Here is a 21,590-nt window from a genome sequence, read left to right on the forward strand (position 1 = left end):
CACAGAAAATAACCTCTCTATTCTCTGTCAGCTGTACAGTAAAACTAATGATTCTCTTAAGTAATGTAACTAGTTTTACTAAGTAGTCATAGGATGGAAGCAAGTGAGAACACACAGCATTCTGAAGACTTTAATACTACTTAAAGGCAGAACATAATATACAGAGTAACCCCCTTAACCTAGTACAAAAATACTGTGCCCAGAAACTATGTATTTGTTCAAATATTTTTAAAAGATAAAAGAATACAAATGGACAAACTCAGTGGCTAGTGTCTGTGATTAAGATTTTTATTAAACTATAATAGAAATGTATATTAAAATTATTTACAGTGCATTTCACACTACATTCTTCAAGAGACATGTGCAAGTGTCTGCCACATGAATACATAGAGGGCTCAAATTCTAACTTCAGTCACATCTGTAAGGTACCTTGGGCATCAGCAGGAGTAGCTGAATACAGCAAAGAGCAAGTGAGGCAGGTGTTACCAAGGGTGAGAGTTTGGTCCCTCTTTACAGGTAAAAAAGGTGGATTTCACCCATTCTTTCACTTTCTATACAGCTCAATCCAGCTCCCACTGACATAAATGGGAATCATATAATTGACTTCAGATGGGCATTTGAGCATGCCTGAGGCCCTGGCATGGCAAGCTCATGCTGTGAAGGTTAGTGGAAGCTACCTATTATATAGCATTGTCACATAAATACACATTTACAAACAGTGGTACTTATATATGAGTTTCTCTATGGAAACAGACTTCTTTATGTGGAAAATAAACTTTCCCATGCAATTTCCATTCATCTAGCAATGCCAAAGATAAAATCTCCTGCTGTCACAATTTGCTGTATTGAGCAAGTGTCACTAATTACCAGGCCAGATTCTGTGATGTTTCTTGTTCTCGTGAAAGTCCGAACCCAAAAATCCAGCCGTCATTAATTCTTATACTTTGGCCAAACTCATTTTTTTATTCAAGCTCCAATGTTCAAGCTTATCTTTCAAATTAGTGCAAGTCCCTGAAGAAGTAAAGCAGGGAACTGTGAAATAAAGCTGAAACCTTGTGGAGTGTAAACTGCATGTGATTTGACATGAAGAAACTACAGCATCGCAGAGACAAGACTCTTAACTAAAGCTAACGCAAAAATTTTCCTGAAATGCTAGGTCTCTATAAAACCTTTGAAAATGTCTGAATTTATTATGAGTGAGGCATTTTTTTTCCATCAAAACTCTCTGCTACCTTCTCGTGCATAACTGCAAGCGGCACCAACCAGATCACTCAGCAAAGCATCCCCTAATTTTAAGGGGCTAAATCTGGCTTTTCATAATCTTCCTGTATAATGGTTGGAAAACCAGTTATCCAGTAATTTTGAAAAATGTAATATATGAATTAGTGTTCTAATTTTGGCAGTTCATGCCACTGCCAGATAAAATGCGTTGGATTGGAGTTCAAAAGTTTATCGTTACATGCACCCAATTTAGTCACTTCTATCACTCGCCCATTCGTACTTGCATTCTGCGAAGATATGAGAGTAATCTGCTCTTAACTTCAAACTGCTACCAATTAAAAATCAATACCATTTCCAAAATCAACATTAAATTATTTTCCCCTTTTTTTCTTTTATCGAGTGACTTAATAGAAAACCTATACATTCTACAGCTAATATGGGACATGTGACTAACTTGTTGGAAAAGCTTAAGGGCCTCACTGTTAATTTAATTAGAAAAGGTAGGGTTAATCAGTAATTTAGTGTATGTTAACACATATGACAAGTTATTTTTTCAGAAGGGGAAGAAAAAACAGAAAGAAAGGTGTACTTTAAGCATTAAACTGTGCTGTGGAGTGACTTTAAAAGAAAATGTGTCTGAGAACAAGTAGGATACTAACTTAGATGTCTTCATTGAGACAAATATTAAATATTAGTGGGACAAATTCTATACAGGAAGACTTAAATATCAAATTTCACAATGGCTTTCATGGACTTAAAACTGAACTGAAAAAGTGATAAACTCAATTTCATCTTGTATCTTGTATAATCCATGCTGACTGCTTTAGCTAGACAATGTAAGTTAGGGGAGAATATGTTTGAGACCTGACGAAAATAATTACATACAGAACTCTTTATGAAATTGATGGCAGCTGCATGGCTGTAATCCACTAGCTGGCTTTGAAAATGTTGAATTCTGAAGGCAATGAATTTCAGGCAGAAAACAGCCTGGCTTTTTTTTCTTATTGTCACCTATTTACATTATGAACAAAAATAGCAATTTCTGCGAACAGTTGACACAAAGCTATGACACAAACCCAGCACACTCTGACTTTGTCTTCAGGCAGAGTAAAACACTATATAAACAATTTGATCAACTCTAAATTTTCATGAAGTACAGCAATCTATGCTTTTAAGGTTCTTAAACCAGTAGTTTAAAGGGGTTGATTTTGTAGGAATATATACAGATACAGGTATATTATGACATTTAAATGGTTTATTTACTAGGAACTGTATTTCTGCTGATCTTTGTAGTGGAGGAGATTCTGTGGGACGTGTACAAATATGTAACTAAATACATGCACATAACTGTATAACTGTGTTCATTTTAAGTGAACCTTTGAAAAGATGCAACATCACGCCTATTTCTTTCAAGTCAAAGGTATGAATCCAGAACTGCTTTGTAATAGTTCTATGTCATAGTAAAGCTTTGCTGAACACACAATATAGCAAAGGCATACTGGGATCTTAATGTAAATGATACGTCACTACACTGGAATATCACCATAGTTGATTTGCTGTGTTGTCACCGTGAATTACTAGTCTCAACCATACTAGCAAGAATACACCTTTATATACATATACTTGATTCATATTTATCTTAAATACGTATCTCATCAGTTAGCACAATAATTATATTTCAGTATCTCAAGCATTCAAGGAAAATAATACACAATGACTATGAAAATCTTGAAGCAAAGTTTCCTATTTATCAAAAAGTACCTAATTTTTTTTTTGTAGGGGTGTCTGCTGGGGGGCAGGTTGCTGTCATTTTTCTGCATAGCTCTGACATACTATGCACCTATATTGTACTGCGTATGTATATAAACACACATATGGAGCACTGCATAACAGTAGCCCTGGAATTTGTAATTATTGTTGAATTCAATTATTTTTTTAAAATCTGGAAAAAAAAATCAGGAGAAATACATTTGTAGAAAAACATTTTCAAATTCAGCTGCAATAATATATTATTGGCAATCATTAGAGAAATTTGAGATAGGATTTAATCCATGACAAATAATGTAGGTTGACAGAAATGCTGCAGAGTATCAGAATACCTTATTCAACATTAAAAAAAAAAACCAACTATGAAACATTTTGAATGTTTTTGAGACTATTTTGAAACATTTGCTTCATCTTTTATTAGATTCTTGTATAGTTTATCTAAATGCAGAGACTGATAAAAAGAGGTTGTTTTCACTTTCTGACCAGCTCTTACAAGGCGGGATTGATAATCTCCTGGGAAGAAGAATTCGTTGCTGTTTCCAACTAGGATTTTCTGTGTTACCATGATAGACATAAACTCCCATACTTCAAAGTATAATCCAAAATGTATTACTTTTGCCAAATACTATTGCTGATTTTAACTGAAAAATAATAACTACAGATTAAAAAAATAACAATTTCTGTGTGTCTGTGCAGCCAAAGTTACACGTACTGCTAACCAGTCTTAGATTGCTGATATTAATCTCCTAATCCTATCCACCCAAAGAATAGCACTTTTTGTGTATTACTCTTTTGGTGTTTGTCTTATGCGTATATTTTCTTGAATTGGTTCCCAATTCAAACCAATTTTTATTAATCACCTTCGTTTAAATAAAATATCAATGCCACTTTTTTCCTAGTGCAAATTGAATTATTTCTTACTTTTCTGAACATTAATGCCTCATATACGAATGGCAAATCCCTGTAGCATTCTTGGCTATTTTTTTTCTTTTTTCTTATTCCTTATTTTTTCTTTTTTCTTTATTCTTATTTTTTCATATTCATTTGAGACACTGTGATTAATCATTGTTAACATTAACTAATGCTAAAAATTATTTTTAAAAGCTGTTAACAGAAATCTTTTTTTCAAAGTGGTCATAGCCATTTCATAATAGCACTGGCCTAAAGAATCAGTCTTTGATAGTCACCAGAAGTGTACCATCCCTGTGTCATTCTGGTTCAGATTTTCATCTCTTGCTCTTGCAGTCACATTCTCTTCTACTCTTCCTGCCCATGATTCAGGCTGTTGGTTACGGTAATATCAAATTCAGCTTCCAAATGAGGTTAAAACCAGCATATAAAAATGATCCTGTTTAGTTTCCATTTCTCTGTGTGCTTCTTGTTGCCTTCTATGGGAGCCATTCTTCCACGACAGCCTGTCAGTTATGTTGTGACGTTTCATCAACCTTCAACAGCTTCCATTATCCATGGATAATTATGACCCTTCTACCACAAAACTCCTAAGACCCCATTGCCTAGTAATTCACAGGGTTTTTAAAATTTTCTCCAAATGTAAGACATTTACTAAGACAAATTTTAAAAAAAGAAAATAAAAGACAAATTTAAAAAAAAGAAAATAAAAGAAAGTAAAAACTACTGGGTGCACAGATTGTGGGGCTTTTTCACTCTGAAGCCCAGTTCTGTCTCCTGAAAGAAGTCAGCATAGTATATGCTGGATTAGGCTTCCCAGAATTAGTCCCAATCTTTCCTCTGAACCTCTGGGAAGAGAATAGGCAAGACTGCTCGTTACTTTTATAACATAGCACAGCAAGATTGGAAGAGGAAAAAAGGTGCGAAATGCAGTAGTCTTTAAGATACTGGCCACAACATGATCCCTAAAAAACTATATACATCTATAAAGTAATAGGCTCTTGGGGACAGCCGAGTAACTGCACTCGTACCTTCTTGTGGAATAGGGTAGCAAAAACTACCCTTGCAGATCTTTTCCCATCTCAATTAGATGTAATAAAATAAACATACTATCTTTATATAACCTTGGCATATACATGGTCATGCTATATCTTGAAATGTGGAAAAATAATACAGCAGTGGCAAAACATCGGCCAAATTCATACAGTGTTTGGCAAAATGCAGTACTCTCTTATTACTACGTCTTCTATGTAAGCTTGTGGTTGTTAAATCAGCATCTCAGTTCCGTTTGGCTTGATTGCTTTCTCCGTTAATGAGATTCTTCTCTTGTTGTTCAGCTAGGGATTGCCATTTCTGCCTATTTTTTCTACAGCCATCCAGTAAAGGGTAGCAGGCCTCTGACACATGCGTTAGGGCCTGAAATAAATTAAGAATATGTAAAATAGAATAGAATAGAATAGAATAGAATAGAATAGAATAGAATATTTCAGTTGCAAGGGACCTACAGTGATTATCTAGTCCAACTGCCTGTTCACTTCAAGGCTGACCAAAAGTTAAAGCATGTTATTGAGGGCATTGTCCAAAAGCCTCTTAAACACTGACAGGCTTGAGGCATCGACCATGTCTCCAGGAAGCCTGTTCCAGTGTTTGACCACCTTCTCGGTAAAGAAATGCTTCCTAATGTCCAGTCTAAACCTCCCTTGGTGCAGCTTTGAACCACTCTCATGTGTCTTATCACTGGATACCAGAGAGAAGAGATCAGCAAACAGACTACATTTAACAACAAAAAGATGACTATGAGACAGACCAGAATTGAAATATGAAGTCTATCTAGCTATACTTGAACCTGTATTTTGAACTTTAGGGAAGGCTTCCTCTTGCACATCAAACATGAACACAATTACCTGGCAGTAGTGTAGATGAGACTGAGCAGCAGTGTCTATACAGCACTTGATGCATAGACACAGAAGACACCCTAAGTTTGTTGTACCATGCACAAGTGACCTGTCCAGGATTTCTAGTGAAGTACAGGGTGTTTCAAAAAGGTGGACCCAATTTTAAATCTGCAATTCAGCAAAATGGAGTCCATCTTTTTGAAACACCCTGTACTATGCATGGACTTAGTTTGCAAGCCAGCCCTTTGTATGTATGACAAGGTTGATCATAAGGATGACCTTGGAATAGTAATCAGACACAGAGCGGGTATAGTCAATGTGACCATATTCACTGATGGTTTGTCAACCAATTCAGAGGAGTTCTCCCAGAAATATTTACTTCAAGACAGCACGATAGATAAATTACATTTGACACTAGTGCCTTTTAAGAATAACTGTGACTGAAGTCAATCAAGTATTTTTCATGATGTGGCTGTGTTACTACATCAGAGTGAAGGAAAACTGGATTCTGATATTTAAATATAGAATTGAAAATTTAAACGAAAGAACAATTCATAAGCATTTTTGTATGTTTTTGTTTCCTGATGGAAGTGGTGAAAATGTATCTTCACACTATAATGACACTCAGTCATTCCTTGCATAAGGGGTTCTGTTGGCTTTTGGAATGAAGTCACTCTATTCAGAAGTGTAAAGTGGGAGTTTAATAGTTCAGATGGTGTGAGACAGCCAAGTATGGGAAAGAGTGTTTGAGCCTACTGATTGTATGACTGACTGCAAAGTACACAGAGAAGAATCCTGCTGCTCACTATATAAAACGTAAAATCAGTCAGAATTTCACATGGAATTTAGGTCTCATTCAAATAACATGAAGTAGCGATCCCTAATTCTCCTGTCACTTTACATAGGGACTCAACTGAATTATCAGCTTGTATGTATCTTCATAGTTCCTTTTCGCTTTATAGACTCCTTCATTAGTTCCACTAGACTTAATCAAATTATTCTTGATTTACATCACTGTAAGAAGAATGAAGCTGTCAAATACCTCTGGAATTTCCCTGTTTCATTTATCTGAATATATCTAAGCAGCGTTTTAAACTGCTAAATGGTACACTTTTTTCAATTAAACTGTGAGGAAACGCCTTTCTTTTTTTTTCTTTTTTTTTTTTCAGGGAAGACTTGTAGATCATTCAGTTTAACTGCACTGGTTCCCTAGCTTAACACTGGTCACTGTCACTTGTCTGTCAGGCGAGGACACATGCTGGCGTACTCTGAGACAGTCACAGACACTGTGAACCTGCTACGTCCTGTTCCAGTTCAGGTCAGATTGTGAGACAGGATGACAAGTAAGAGTGATACACTGGAAGGTGTAAGAGACAACATGTTCTGAACAAAAATATGCTGCATAGAGCCCCTCCTGTGAACATAGCCTCTCCTTCTTTTTTCCCCAATTAAAGAGAAGGAAGAAGATGCCAAACATTCGTAGGTGCTTTTGGCTGCTAACCAGGAATGGCTTTGTATTCACTGTGGTTTAACAAAGCTGCAGTTACAAAGCAGAGGCATGGCAGCTAGAACTTAACTCAGGCACCTCATTTCCTTGGACAAATTGTACAGGAGCTGGGTACAGTTTACACTTGGTAACTGTTGACATAAGCTGCAGTGCATATTTTAGAGTAAATAATTGAAAATGTTCTGGTCTTTTCATAAATGGAAAGGTAAAACCCGCCCCTAACAAGAAAGAGTATAGAAGTTCAGACTATGGAGCTGTGGGCATTCAAACCTAGTCAGGTTTTCTGTTCAAAGAATTATCTGTATAGTCTGTACCTTTCCACGGATACTGGCTTTTCTTTCAATGGCCTACATCCTACTAGAGACAGTTTTCTGTGGCTTCTCAGCAAAGGCTGCCTTATTTTCTTGTCAAACAGTTTCTCCAGCACAAAAACATGTGAGTTTCAGCAGCAGCAGCTAGTAGCTCCCTCTTTGTCCTCTACCCTTGTTTCCTGCCAGCTGGTGGATGTGGATTCTTTTTAGAAGTTTACTGTGTAAGAGGGAAATATTTGAGTAATCACCTTGTTCCTCCCATTGGAAGAGGCTATCTGTTCCTCACCTTTGTTTTTCTAACCTCAGTTCCTGTAAAATACTTGCTACAGTCTCAATGAACAGGCTTTCACTCTAGTGCTTTACTGGTTTTAAAAAAATCAGAAATCATTATGTTTTCTTTCACACTATATCTGACCAAATATCTGCTTATGCAGTTTGTGACCAGGATGAATAATATTTCAATGAATTCTCTCGTGCACTGCTTTTGTGTGTGATGAAAGAGAAAGAAAAAAATAGGATGGGAAATGTCAAACTTAGATAAATTTCCTATATGTAGCATATAATCTTTTGCAGGAGGAATTCTGAGTTCTTTAAAACTCTTAAACAACACTTTTTTTCCATGCACTACATGGATAGCATTCTTTTCATAGATAGCAAAGTGTTAGTTTTGTGGTTTTCCCTGATGATCATAGCAGCTTACTGGCAGAATCCAGAATATAACCCAGAGATCTAACACTAAGTCCCAAGAGCACAGCAATTACCACTAGGTTTTTAAAAAATATAACAAAATACATTAATCAGACAAACACACCATTAATGATAAATACTAAAAGTGATCATTTCTCAAAATGAACCATATGTAATATGTAACAAAAAATATCCTTTTTAAGTAGGGGACTAGTTTTTTATTTGATTTTGATCTAATTTTAAATCCGCAATTATTAGGGGCTTCAGTGAGCAGTTCTAGTTTTTTATATTTGCAATTCTTTCTTAGGCACCATACCTCATATAGCTGCAAACAAACAGCATCTATGAATCCAACCTGCATGCTGGGAATTTTATTTTTCTTCTCTCTGTTCATTAGATCCTGCAAATAAGAAGTAAACAAGCTCTGTATTTAAATGCATTAAATAAAAAACCCAAAGAAAACCAAAGAGACAGCCTGGAATTAAAAAGCAGCAGCATAAAAAGCACAGCAAGCTCAGCAGGGTATCATTACGTATGTTACAGTGCAGGTATTCTGACTGCATGACTAGCCTTATGAGGTGGTCTTTGGATTGACAGAGCCCAAATATCTAGAGGAACAGACAAGCTTACTCATTTAGGATAGGTTGCAAATAGGTACCAATTTAGGAGTGTATTTCCTAGACAATTTAGTAATACTAATTTAGGAGAAATAATGCTGTCTGTTCTTCTGGCTCAGAGATAATGACTTAGTGTTGGTGTTTGGGAACCGCACAAGAAAACTGACTACTAGGAAGACAGGGAAGGAGTTGGTTCTATATTCTGGGCCCTGAGAGAAATACTGGCTTTTGAAAGGAATGTGTAGTGCTGTTTGTAGAAGCCGTTTTGAAAGAGGTGATTCTGTATGATTCCGCCACTTACTGTTGGTTCTATGTTGAGTTCCTTCCGCTCTTTATCTCCTTGATCAAAGAACTCAGCAGCTACAAGCTCAGCAATCTGTAAGAGATTTCACACATTGAGCACTCTTAAAGCTTCCTTGCTACCTACAAGCAAAACTGGTTCCTGTGCTTCCTCTCTTCAGGATATATTGAATTGGGACCCCCTATAATGAGACTCTCCAGCTTAACAGCTAGCTTTTAGAATTCTTCATGCACACATCTGTACACAAAGAAAAAAATCTGCGTGGACTGATATTTCTCCGACAAAGCAAGGTGGATAAAATGGCACATACGCCTCTCACCACTGAGAATAGTTGGAATGATCAACACATAGGAAAAGCTGATACTAACTAGCATGATGTATCAGCTGACTGCCTTGTAGTAACACAGAAATGTTGGAAAGAACAAAGATTCCTGATTTACCTACAGATTACTCCTACCATAGTGACATAGCTAAATGCATAGATCTTGCTGCAAAGACCTGAGAAAGTCTTCAGTCTGCATATAGCACTTTGAAGGACCGCTAGCCTAAGGCTCTGCATTCCACCACTGCCTTTGCCATAAGGACTGGATGGAGGAAGCAGAAGCTGTTACGCCAAGTTTATATTTAGCAAATCTTAAAATTAAGCATATACCCGTTGCTGAACTGGCCATGGTTTGGTTATGGCTGATAAATCACAAGCAGTCATCAGCATTGCTCTGCAGAAAAAAACAGGAAGAAATCTATGAATTGCTGTATTGTGAAATGTATGTAGCCATCAAGTCAAGTGATCAGTAAAATAGAATATCAAATTTCTAGGAACATCAAAGTCAGAACAAGAAGTTAAATTAAATCAAAGTTGTAAAGATCTCCAGGGCTTGATGATGCAGTAGACTTTCGTCTGTGTGAAAAGAGCACACAGAAATGAGCAAATCTGGACTGGGTCATCTGGTGGATTCATGTCAGACGAACTGTTTCATTCTCTTTGCTACTGGACAGACAGCACATTTATTTATTTCTGACATTAGCAGTGACTGCCATTTTGGTGACAGTATGAGGGCCAAGGACTGAAATAGGAATAGACATAAAATGTGACTAAATTAGAATGGTTTTTAAAGGCCCTGAATTTGAAATACAGCATCTTCCCTTTCTCAGACAGCCTAGGTAAGCCTGCTTTTCTGTAGCTGTGAATTACAATGTGTGTCTCTATTCTTACTCTTCTATTTTCTTCACTTCTTCCAGTAAGAAATCAGTTTCAAAACAAACTGCTTGTCCTGAATCTTTAGTTATTGGTTTCAGCAATTAAATATTTAAGTATCAACTATCAACAGCAGAATAACATGGTACCTACACAGGAGCCCTGCACTCTTTAGGAAGAAGAAAAATGCTCATGTAACTCCATGTGTTACTTAACAAAGTTCATTATACAGTCTGCAGACTTAGTAATTCAGATCTAGAGAGTCATTCAGTGATGTATATCCTAATGCCAGTTTATACAGGCTCAGAGCACACAGATCTGCTAATTTTAATGAAATTAACAATAACACGGCATGGTAAATTGTGCACCTAATAATAGTAACTAAATTAATATTAATTAAAATTAATTAATAATATTAACTAATCATTCTGTGTTTACTTACAAAAATAGCTCCTTCTGTGTAGGATCTTCCCAATTAAATTGCTTCTTCCTTAGAAGTTCAAAAAAGTCTCCTCTCCTCCTTTAAAAGAAGTTTAAACAAAAGATTTTGCAGCATGCTGACATAATCCAAACATCCAGCAATGACTATCCAGCCAAACTTGCCTCTGACTTACTTTATGTATAGTGCTAGGTCTGTGGCAAGAATAGCTTGTTTTATCATTTTCAGTGTGGCCTTGTATTCTTCAATAGAAAGGCTGCTGAGAATCTGATTTCCCTTTACAAAAACAAACAAACAAACAAAAAACAAGTTACTAGTAAAATGGGTAAGAGCATACCAGTTTGCTAAAATGTCTCTTAGATACTGGATCATTATAAGTTGCTTGCTGATATCTGATGTCATTCTTTTACCCTGCTTCCTTTTGCAGATTCCCTAATTTAAAAATAAAAATTCCAGTCCTCTTGAGTAATGGCAGAAAGCTGCACAGCAACAGCATCATAATTGACTATTACAAAGTGAAACTGCAGGCAGAGCAAACGTCAAAGCCTTTAAGTCCGTTTCCTTCATCAAAATTAAATTTGCTACTAGCTGTATCATAATATTTCTCTTTCCTCTTCCCCACCTCCCTGAAACACAGGAATGATAACAGATTCCAGTACCTGCCTATACACCTCATGTAAATGAAAATGCATTATTTTTTAGAAGCAATATAAATAAATAACAAGCTATTACATAGAAATATAAGATCAGCAGCCCACTGTTAAACCAAAGCACTATGGAGCTGGTGAAATGGCAACTTGCCTCCACATTTTTCCGTATTTTCCTGTGTGCATAGGAAAGAATCATTACAATACAAAGGATGTCGGATGTACCATGCCTGTGGTACAAAACAAACTGAAAATATACTGCTTTGAAATGATCGTGCATACTGAATAACTGGTCTTAGAATTAGTCAATAATGTAAAACAAGAATGTAGTTTTATTTGCATATTTACTTAACTTAGGTTTGGCTTCATTTTGGAATGTCAACATTAGCAGTGTTTGGTTTGGTCTCATCAGGACTGCTTTGTTTATGCATAGGCCAGAATGGTTTTTTGAAATGAGGGCAAGGACTTGGGTTTGTTTGGTGGTTCATAAGAGGTCACGAAAATGCCAACAAAGCCTTTTGTTTCCTTTTGGTCCAAGGAAGACGGTACTTAAAAGGATATTAGCAAGACTCCCCTTATCAGGGAACACTTGGTAAGGTTTGGTGGCACTCTGAAATGAAACTGTGATTTCAGAACTGCTGCATTTACTTTCTTTACCCAAAAAGGAATAAAGATCACTTAGGGATGTACAAGGGTGGGAATCTATCCAAAAGCTAAAAATAAAAAGTAAAATAGGGAATGATTTCCTTCAGCATGCATGAAGATGTGGCACTCACTGGACTATTCAGGATCATAAGGCATTGATCAAAATGATGATGCTCCATGATTGAGTGGCAATACAGTTGAGCCAGTGGATGTTCGCTTCTGAGGAGTAAAAAGACCCATCAGATGGAGAAATAAAATTAAACATGCTACTAATCCAGAAAATCTTCCCTTTTAATGTCCTCCTTTCATTATCAATTCACTCCCACCCACCCATGCTTGTTCTTAACCAGATCCTTTCCCCATTCTGTGCAACTGGCCAAACAAAATTAATACATTTGGAAGGATGCAGATGGAGTACGGATAATAAACCAATGCTGTTACTTTGTCACAGCACTGACAACTCTAGTTTCTGCCTTCTGTTACCTGTAGAGACCAGCTGCACACAAGGAGTAATACTGTAATAAAACGTTTTATAGAGAGGGAAAGTTATTGTATGAAAAGGAAAGGCAACAAGAAGGGTTCCTTCAGAAACAAAATTTAAGTGACAGTTTTAGTTTTTTTAACGTTTTAGACACGTGCCAGGCATATTTAGTCAACTCAACTACTGAGCTTCTAAGCAATAACACAGACTGAATTGGAAGGCCACTGATAGCAATGGAAAAATTCCTGTTGACCTCAGTGGACTCTGCTGCAGGGCCCAAAACGCTGATCAAGTGATTTCCCACTGTTGGTAACTGTGTCGGTACTTCATTCATCACCACTCTTTTCATTACTGAACTACCGCAGTATCGTTACCTTCCCTTTGCTCAGGGCAAAATCCAAAAGGGAAACACGATGTTGGTTATACAGGCGGTGAAAAACAGCATGAAACCAGCTATGCAGATGCAGAATTTAAAGCTATCTTAGTCTAAAAAATAGAATTTACTGTTTGAGTAGCTTTAGACAAAATACAGAAACTCCTCCTCTCTGAGGATTTCTAATTTCCCCCCGTTCTTCATTGTGTAACACCGTTCTTAGCTTTTGCTACTGTATCTTAGCTTTTAGCCCCTGGTCCCACATTGCTTATCTCATCTCTTTAACTAAATTTGGATTCTCTTGGAAGTCTGTTTTGCTGCTGATCCTGAAACTATTACTATAATTATAATCTGACCTACAAATGTTTAATCATGTAAGAGATTCTTTATTAGCCTACAGTTCCATGGGACTTTTTGTATGGTTAAGGATCATTCAGATGAATTAGTGGTTGCAGGATTGAGTCCCTGTGTGAGTGCACACAAGACTCAAATGGAAGTCATAAGAGGAGACTCTGGGGATTTAAGAAGCACAAAAATGTGGAGAGAAAGATGGAAAGACAAACAAAAATGCGGAAAGGGAGATTAAAGGATGCAAGCCCCTGAGGATTGTGGGCTGGCTGCCCAGCACCTCCTCTGAGACCACTGCAAAAGGACTATAGAGCAAATATGCTTGCATGTTTCTGTAAGGAAACAAATTGTAGGATGGTGCCAATACATGCTGGGTGAAATTCCCATTGAGTTAAATGGGATGCATACTGTGTCCCCTCAAGTTCATCCTGACTGAAGAGAGAAATATGTGAGAAATATCTTAGGTTATCTTCCCAAGTACTGCACCAAACTAGAGCTTGCCCAGTACTTACAGACCCTGGCTGTCTGGGAAGAAACAAGGACTGGAAATAAACTCAGGTCCTACTACTGTAGTACACAGCATTTCTGTTAAACCACCATGCCAGGCCAAAGGACCATTGCTTTCTGAACACAGTAGTTCAGTTATGCAGTTTTCATGCTTTGTGCTTGCCTTCTTTATGTGTGGGTTTGGAAGAAAAAGAAAACAAACCCCCTGCATATCTACCAGAAGACCTTCAAACAGTTCATTTCCTGTAATTTCTATTACCAGGACCATTTTAATTTTTGAGACCCTGTTGCTTACGAAAAGAATCATATGCTAAGTATCCACTCTCCCTGCTTCCAGTGAAGAAACAAAAGGGATCTGTTCCTGGAAAAAATAACTTTTCACTTAGACTCAAATGAGAGATTTAAAAACAAGATTTGTGGAATTTTTTATTGAAAAAGAATTATTAAGCTGTAATCATCTCTGTTTTACAGCATGTGTGAATGTTGGATTTTGCTGTCTATGACACTTTCCCAGGACTTTTTTGAGAGGAGATGACGCATCTCCAGATGTCTTCCAGGAAATTTATTTTTAAATAAATAAAGTGAAAAATAGCTAACCGGTTCCAATAACTGCAAGGCTACAGTTACTGCTGGAATCCCCTATTAGGGAACTGGAATAAGGTTACTCTCTCAGTTTTGTGCGGTTTTGGGTTGAGGTTTTTTTTCTTTACACATTAGTCTTAGTGTTATTCTGAACATATATCTGAAAAGCTGAAATTCTGCTTCAGCTTACTTATTTTCTGCCTTTCGGTATTCTCTGCCTCAAACAAACTTTTCCTTCCCTAATATCTTACTTTACACACAGCAAGAACAGCAGACCACTTCTTCCAAAAAAACCACTCTCCAACTCTGCCAGAAAAAGATACAAGTATATGTTTCTGAGTATCTTTTCCCCATCTCTGGTCAGATCAGGACACATTGCTGTATCACAGTAATCATATTATACCATGTTTTAAGTCAAGCTATTTATTTAATTGAAGAATCATATACTGTTCCTTGAAGTTAATATTAAATTCACTGAAAAGCACATTTGGGGCAGATCTGAAACTATTAATAAATTCTAACAAAACAAGTAATTTTAGTTAAAAATTAAAATATGGAGAAAATTTCAGAGGAATTCAGATGCTTTTTGATAACTTCAAGGTGAAATATTTTATTTAGTAAAAATATTTTCTTTCAAGGTTTTAAAACATATTTTGACTTTGTGCTTTATAATTTTTTTTGCTGTAATTCCAGAACTGATCTAAGTTCAAGAGTATAGATAACCCAAAATCAATGCAAAACACTCATGCATTTCTCATGGGATTTTAAATATGTATCTCATCAAATTAACTTAGAATTCTGGAAAAACATGGCTAACTCATGAGTAGAACAGTCAGAGTTCAAAATGGTACAGAGATACTTTTATATCAGATGGCTGCAGATCTCAGCTCTGTGCTGGCCTGGACTAGATGGGGGGACCCCTAGCTGGGCAGTGAGCAATCTGAAAAACTGCACGTTTCCTACATGCTGTCCCTTAGAAGCTGGGATCTTTTGCTGTCACTGTATGGGAAAAGGGGGATGGGACATCTGGAACAGGAGCAGGAAGATGCTGCCTCTGCACAGTCTACAAGGAGTTCACTTCATCTGCCATCATAGTAACAGGTTGTGCACCTTTGCTTTGGACTCCTTGAATGTTTCTGGCTGTTCTTGCACTTACTGCTTTGTACAAACCTGCTCTGTTGTACAGCCTCACAACATCAAATCAATTAGGTTGTACTTAATTTAGCTCTGTGATTTTGGTATTCATCTCTTTTTATTTAACTTCTCTTAGACTTACTTACCTTTGTATGTAAGAGTTGTTCACTCCCCTGTGATCCAAATCATGGCTTAGAGTTGCTATCAGCAAAGCCAGTGTTTCCAGGTCAGTCAGTTTGCTCTGTATTTAAGAGTAATACAAGAAGTGAATTAGCTTTATAATAGGGATTTATTCTGAGAAATCCATATTAAATCTGCTGTCTTGGCTTTATCCACATAGCCGATATGGTTCCGGCCCAAAGAAGACAAGGATGTAAAATGGTGTGCTGGGAATAATGGGTTATCTCTGAAGTTCTGGTGCACAGTAGTAATCATCCTTCACAAGCCTCAATGCAGTTTTCAGAGGAAACATCCTTTAGCCCTGTATATATGAATGAGGAAACTGATACAGTAGAAGAGAAAGTGACTTGTATAATGTCACCTGGCAGCAAAGAGAGAGCATCGGGAATTGTTTTTAGTTCTGGCCCCATGACTTCTAGCCCAGCTCCTCTGTTACCTCAAGGGAGTTAGGCTACATTCTCCAAGTAGGTATAAAAATTCATTATAGAAATGTCCTTGGAATAACCAGAAGGGAAAAATGTCATGCTTCTCATTGATCATTGGGCAAATAAATTAACAAGTTTAAAACCCATGGAAAACAGAATTAAACAATATCTAACTCATTATTAAATTATTCTGGATCTCAGGTTAGGTTATGTTTAGACTCGATGATCCTGAGGGTCACCTACAACCAAAATGATTCTATGATTCAACAAGGACTACTGGAGAGGTTACAGCTTCTCTTTTGTGACTATTTTGTACCTTTAATATTCAATAGAATTTGACAGAAAATTTATTTATATCTGCCCAGTGAGAAACATAGTCTGGAAAAAGCTACAGTATTCATGCAGCTTTTTGCAATGGCACAAGAACAGCAGGCACAACAGTCGGGACAGGAACTTTGATCAGCTAGTGACAGCCCAGCCACTGGGGGGCTGTACCCTGTGTACAATCAAATTCAAGTTTTCTTTAAGCTGTTACAACTTCTGTGGATTTGCATCTGCTTTCTATATAATGAAACCTGTCCTTACTCTAGTCAAAAGACAAATCAGTTTGGAAATGGCTGATTTTATGTTTCTCCTAGGAAGATGAGTTCCCCAATGCTTGCTTTTCCCCTCAAACCAGGGAAAATTGACTTATGTTCAACAACATTTCTGACTAGAGAATCTAGGACATGAAAATCAGTGTGGAGTGAACCCAACACAGTTAGGAATAAAACAATTTATGGAAATTGCAGTGGAGGCTGACAGGATTCCAAAAATAGCAAGCAAGCTATCAGGATCATCAGAGATTGCTAGGCCACACACAGAGCAAAACTACCATGTCCATTTCAGTATAGAAGGAACATGAAAAGCCCTTGCCTTTGTCTCTTCTAGCCCTTTATTTTTTTTTTTTAGGGAGACAAACTTTGTAGAGGAAGGGAATGCCTCTTCTTTATTGATATTGTGTTTGGATCTACAGCTATAGGATTTATTTATTCTTAGAAGTGCTTGCTATAAAATAGTATAAACCCACTAATAACATTGTCTGTAATCAAACTGAAGAAACACATTAATTAAGAATGAAAATAAACATCCTGTTTTCTTCAAGAATATAAAAACAAAACCTAAAAACGTACTTCGAAAAAATAGAATCAACATTTTTCTTATTTTGGGGATCATCTAGCCCCTCAGTATTTGTATTAAAGAATAACTAGATTGTTTTCAAAATCACAATGTCTTTTAAGTGGAAGGTTGAAACGTTGTTCAAAAGCATTGAAATGAGCATTTAAACCTTTATTTCAAAAAAAAGTTATATTGTTTGTCTAAATCTGTACTCAGCTCTATGCTTGAACTTAAATAAATTTCTGTTGAATATTATAAGGAAATATCCTGAATAAGGTCAGCCCTTTTCTTCCTCACCTTTTTGACTTGCTTATAGCATAATCATTAACTTTAAAAAAGGACATAATCATGTATATGCCTTGCTTGAAATATTCCTATTGGGAACATCCACCTGATCATTTCCAGAGGAATGGACTGAAACTGGGTACGTAACAACACAACAATAGTTTCACAAATCAAGCACTTAAAGCCAGAAGTCTTCAACAGAATTATTTTGATTTCACTAGCAGTACTGCAGAATGATGAACATCTTACTGACATGACAATCAACTATGCATCATTACAGAATTTGTTGTGCCAAAAGATTCTTAATGCAGAAACGCCAAAACATACCTGAATTTTACCAGATTTTAGAGCAGCAAACATGCACTGCGCTGTATTAAAGGCATGTCTCCAATTGTGATAAGCAACATTTTTCCGATAATTTTTCTTCACACTTAAAATCCATCTGCAGAGAACCTTTAAGAAACAGCATCACATGGTTAACTGAAAATGTATTAGAAAAATATTTTTTTAATTAAAACAATTCTTTCTCTAACCCAGCTTGAAAATCATCTCTCTTACAGAAAAAAAAAATCCCTTTAACTCAACAAAGTTAAAATATAACATAATTGTGAACATAGATAAGAATACACTCATAGCCACTAGTTCAGCCTCTCATTGAGTATCTATTATAATACTTGTGGTTTTAGGTTTTTATTACTAATGACTAAATGTTAGTGTCAGACGCAGTTCAGAAACTGAGTTATATTAAGCTAACTGGAAGAAAAAAATTCTTGTTTGTAATGACACATTTCATAGAAACAATTTATTTTTTAGTTACAGAGTTCTCTTAAGAGCTGCTTTGATAATGAACATGTGGCCTTTCCCTCATACCAGCCTGTCATAAGACAAGCAGAATTGGACTTTGGAAAGCAATAAGTATATATGAAGACTGCAACTACTATATTACTGGGTAGGGGTTTTTTATGTAGGAAGAAAGTATGTCCTGGATGTTTTACACAATAGTATGACAAGTCGTGGGTTATACTTTATTTCTAAGGAAGCGAAAGGTATGAAGGTCAGGTAGTAATTTGATGTGTACTAGAACAGATCCCTTGGTTTAAATGGCCACAGCATACTGCCTTATGGTAAATGCTGACTGAGGACCTAGGCCTTGGTTTGCTCAAGAGAAGTTTTAGTGTTCATAGTGAAAAATGTACTGACAGAAATGAAAATCCAGTATCATTCACCTACATAAGCGATTCTGCACAGACGAAAGCAGCAGTATTCTCTTGCCTTTCCACTGTTAAAAAAGCAGTACTGGGCTACTGCCAGGTTTTTTTTAGCTCTAGTATGGAAAGACGAAAGTCTAGCTTCAAAGCTGTCAACGTTCTCTTGCTTCTATTGAGATATGTAATTATGTGTCTATTGTCACGGTGTTATTTTGGTTTTACAAATCCATTACAATTTCTCCACTAGGAACTAGAAGTCCACCCATTACTGGGCTACCTGATACCCTCTCTCCTGTTGGGATGTATCTCTTAAGGAAGTACAAGTTACTAGGTAACACAGTACTCCTTTCTACCCTTACACTCTACTAATCTAAATTGGTCTATAAACTAGTGATGCAGAAAATAAATACCTGTTTTCTTTTACTATTTTGTTTGCCTATTGTGTCCTCTGAATTTTTGTACTGAGCTTTAGCAGTTTTGTTGAAAAATACATAAAGGAAAAATTAAAGTATTTAAAAAAGAAGGTTTACAAATAGAAATTGTGTGTGTTGGCTGGAAGAGGCCTAAGAGATTACCTAGTCTACCTCCAGGGCCAGGAGCACAATAAGAATACCTGTCTAGATCACCTCTGACAAATGCATATCTACAACTAGATTTACTGGTAGAAACCTCCAGGGAAGTTTCCACAGCCCACATAACTAATCTGTTTCAGTCTTAACTATCTCCATAACTATAGAGTTCCCCCTAATCTCTAACCTAATATTTTGTGGGCGAAAGACTAAACTGATTTTACTTTTACTACCTTATATGGACACAGAGAACAATCTCTATGTCCTCTTTATAACAGTCTTTCACTTACTGAAAAGTTGCTATGATCTCCTTCCTCAATATTCTGTTTGCTGGAGAAAACCAGCTTAATTTATCCAAACTTTGATAAATCTTCTAAATTGTAATTTAAAAAAAAATAGTTTATATCTCTGTGTGTCTCTTCAAACATGAGCTACAATATAATTACTCCATGGGCCTAAAAAACCACTCCTCTGTCAGTAAAAAATGAAATTTGCCCCGTTTTGCTACTAAGACACATTATTGACTTTTACGTAGTTTCTGATATTATTAGCTGTGAAATGTTTTTGTCTGTTACTGCTACCTATTCTTTTGTTTACCATTTTTAATTTATGCATTTGACTGTTTTTGTTAGTCTTTATATATTTATTCTTGCTGGTTTTGAAATATTGCAATAGATTTTAAAACTCATTTGAATTTTAACGAAGTCCTCTATTTCCACTCCCCAAGGTTTCTAAAAGCATTTTACAGTCCATTAACCAAATCATTCATCATTCGGTGGAACCAAACTTAAGGACAAATGCCAATACTGCCCACTTTAAATACCTTCCCCATTTGCTAAGTACTCTTCCGTACAGGTTTTCAATTATATTTACTGTAGGATCATTTCATTATTCTCCTGATTTTCTAATAATGTTGTCTTTTTATGTGAAGAAGCATTCGACAGCATTCATACCTCATGTTTCATTTGGAAATTTTGCACTAGGTTGAGATCTGTGAACATTCGAATTGTACACAGTGTTGTTTCAAAATCTGATAGCTCGAAATCACTGAAGTAGAAGTCAGTCAGGTTGAGAGATTGTGCGGATGGTACTACAGCAGCCTAGAGAAGAATAAGAGAACACAACTTAGCACTAAGAAAGAGAAAGCATAACATAAATATCTGCTTTTTCAACAGAGTAGTGAGATACTGAATTTTACCTTCACATTATACTGAAACCTGATAATTACTTCTCATTTATCTTTCCTTAGCCTTTCTTGTTTAGTATTACCTTATTTGCTTAGATTTAACATGCAGTTTTCCATAGATCAAGAGAATAAGGAAAGGATTACCTGGTCAAACAGTCTGTTACCTAAATCAAATTGTAACCAAGAATATGTATGAAATTTGGAGATTGAGATACTAGGGCATTGGAGTTACATGTTTGTTTTTATGTACGTGCAGACATCAAAATCTGTAACTGCTGAAATTTTTCTAAAAAATGGTGAGGAAAAAGATGTCACTGTAGACTAGCTAGAACAAAGAGTTCCTAACAGAATCCACATTCAGCACTATGGTGTCAGAACATGTCCACAGGGAGAGCTTTCTCAGGACTAGAAACCTGAAAAATCAGGGTTCACCCGTGATCGACAATCTTTAAAATCTTTGGACGATGTATTTTATTTAATTTGAGTACAATCCTAAACCTTCAATGTGAAATTTGAAATTACAAAGTAGACAAAAAACCCCAACCCTATGCTATTTAAAATCTATAACTTTCATTGTCAGTAATATTATGTATTACAACTCTACTCTTTCTAGTTATAAAATTCAGAGTACAGGTATTAGTTGCCCTTCAAAATGCAGATGTTGCTAAAAAAATAAATGGTAAGTCTTACACTATAGAACAAAAGTTAGCATCAGGTTTTTCATTAGAATAAAAGGTGGAGTTCTCAGTGCTACTTCTTCACAGTCGTTTCACCTCGGTTTGAGTGTGGTGCAAAAGAAAATCAGGCAAAACTGAAATGGCGAAATAAATAAAACCTATGTGTTTATCTTCCTTTTTGTAATTCTAGGGGAAAACATTTCTGCAGCATGGGGAACTGTGTCCTAGAAGGCTGAGATACTAAAAAGGATGCATGTGTCTTAATCTACAGTATTATTACATGTAACATGCAAATCAACTATTTCCATTACTATGTATACCAATCTCTGTTCCATA

At 36.3% G+C, this 21,590-nt stretch overlaps 1 protein-coding gene across 5 annotated transcripts in view; it reads right to left on the reverse strand.

Moving 5' to 3' along the window:
• Nucleotides 1–279: 279 nt before the first annotated feature.
• Nucleotides 280–21,590, reverse strand: part of PDE5A (phosphodiesterase 5A) — a 137,234-nt gene continuing 115,923 nt past the window's right edge. For all 5 annotated transcript variants that reach the window (XM_065633985.1, XM_065633984.1, XM_065633983.1 and 2 more), the window contains 10 exons: nt 20,345–20,491; nt 17,942–18,067; nt 15,713–15,807; nt 12,273–12,360; nt 11,025–11,125; nt 10,853–10,930; nt 9,868–9,931; nt 9,216–9,290; nt 8,614–8,697; nt 280–5,313 (listed from right to left, as the gene is read on the reverse strand). In XM_065633985.1, the coding sequence (XP_065490057.1) occupies nt 5,176–5,313; nt 8,614–8,697; nt 9,216–9,290; nt 9,868–9,931; nt 10,853–10,930; nt 11,025–11,125; nt 12,273–12,360; nt 15,713–15,807; nt 17,942–18,067; nt 20,345–20,491 (996 nt within the window). In that variant the 3' untranslated portion in view covers nt 280–5,175. The remainder of the gene's footprint in view (nt 5,314–8,613; nt 8,698–9,215; nt 9,291–9,867; nt 9,932–10,852; nt 10,931–11,024; nt 11,126–12,272; nt 12,361–15,712; nt 15,808–17,941; nt 18,068–20,344; nt 20,492–21,590) is intronic.

This window comes from Caloenas nicobarica, chromosome 4, assembly GCF_036013445.1.
Source record: "Caloenas nicobarica isolate bCalNic1 chromosome 4, bCalNic1.hap1, whole genome shotgun sequence".
Taxonomy (NCBI): Eukaryota; Metazoa; Chordata; class Aves; order Columbiformes; family Columbidae; genus Caloenas; species Caloenas nicobarica.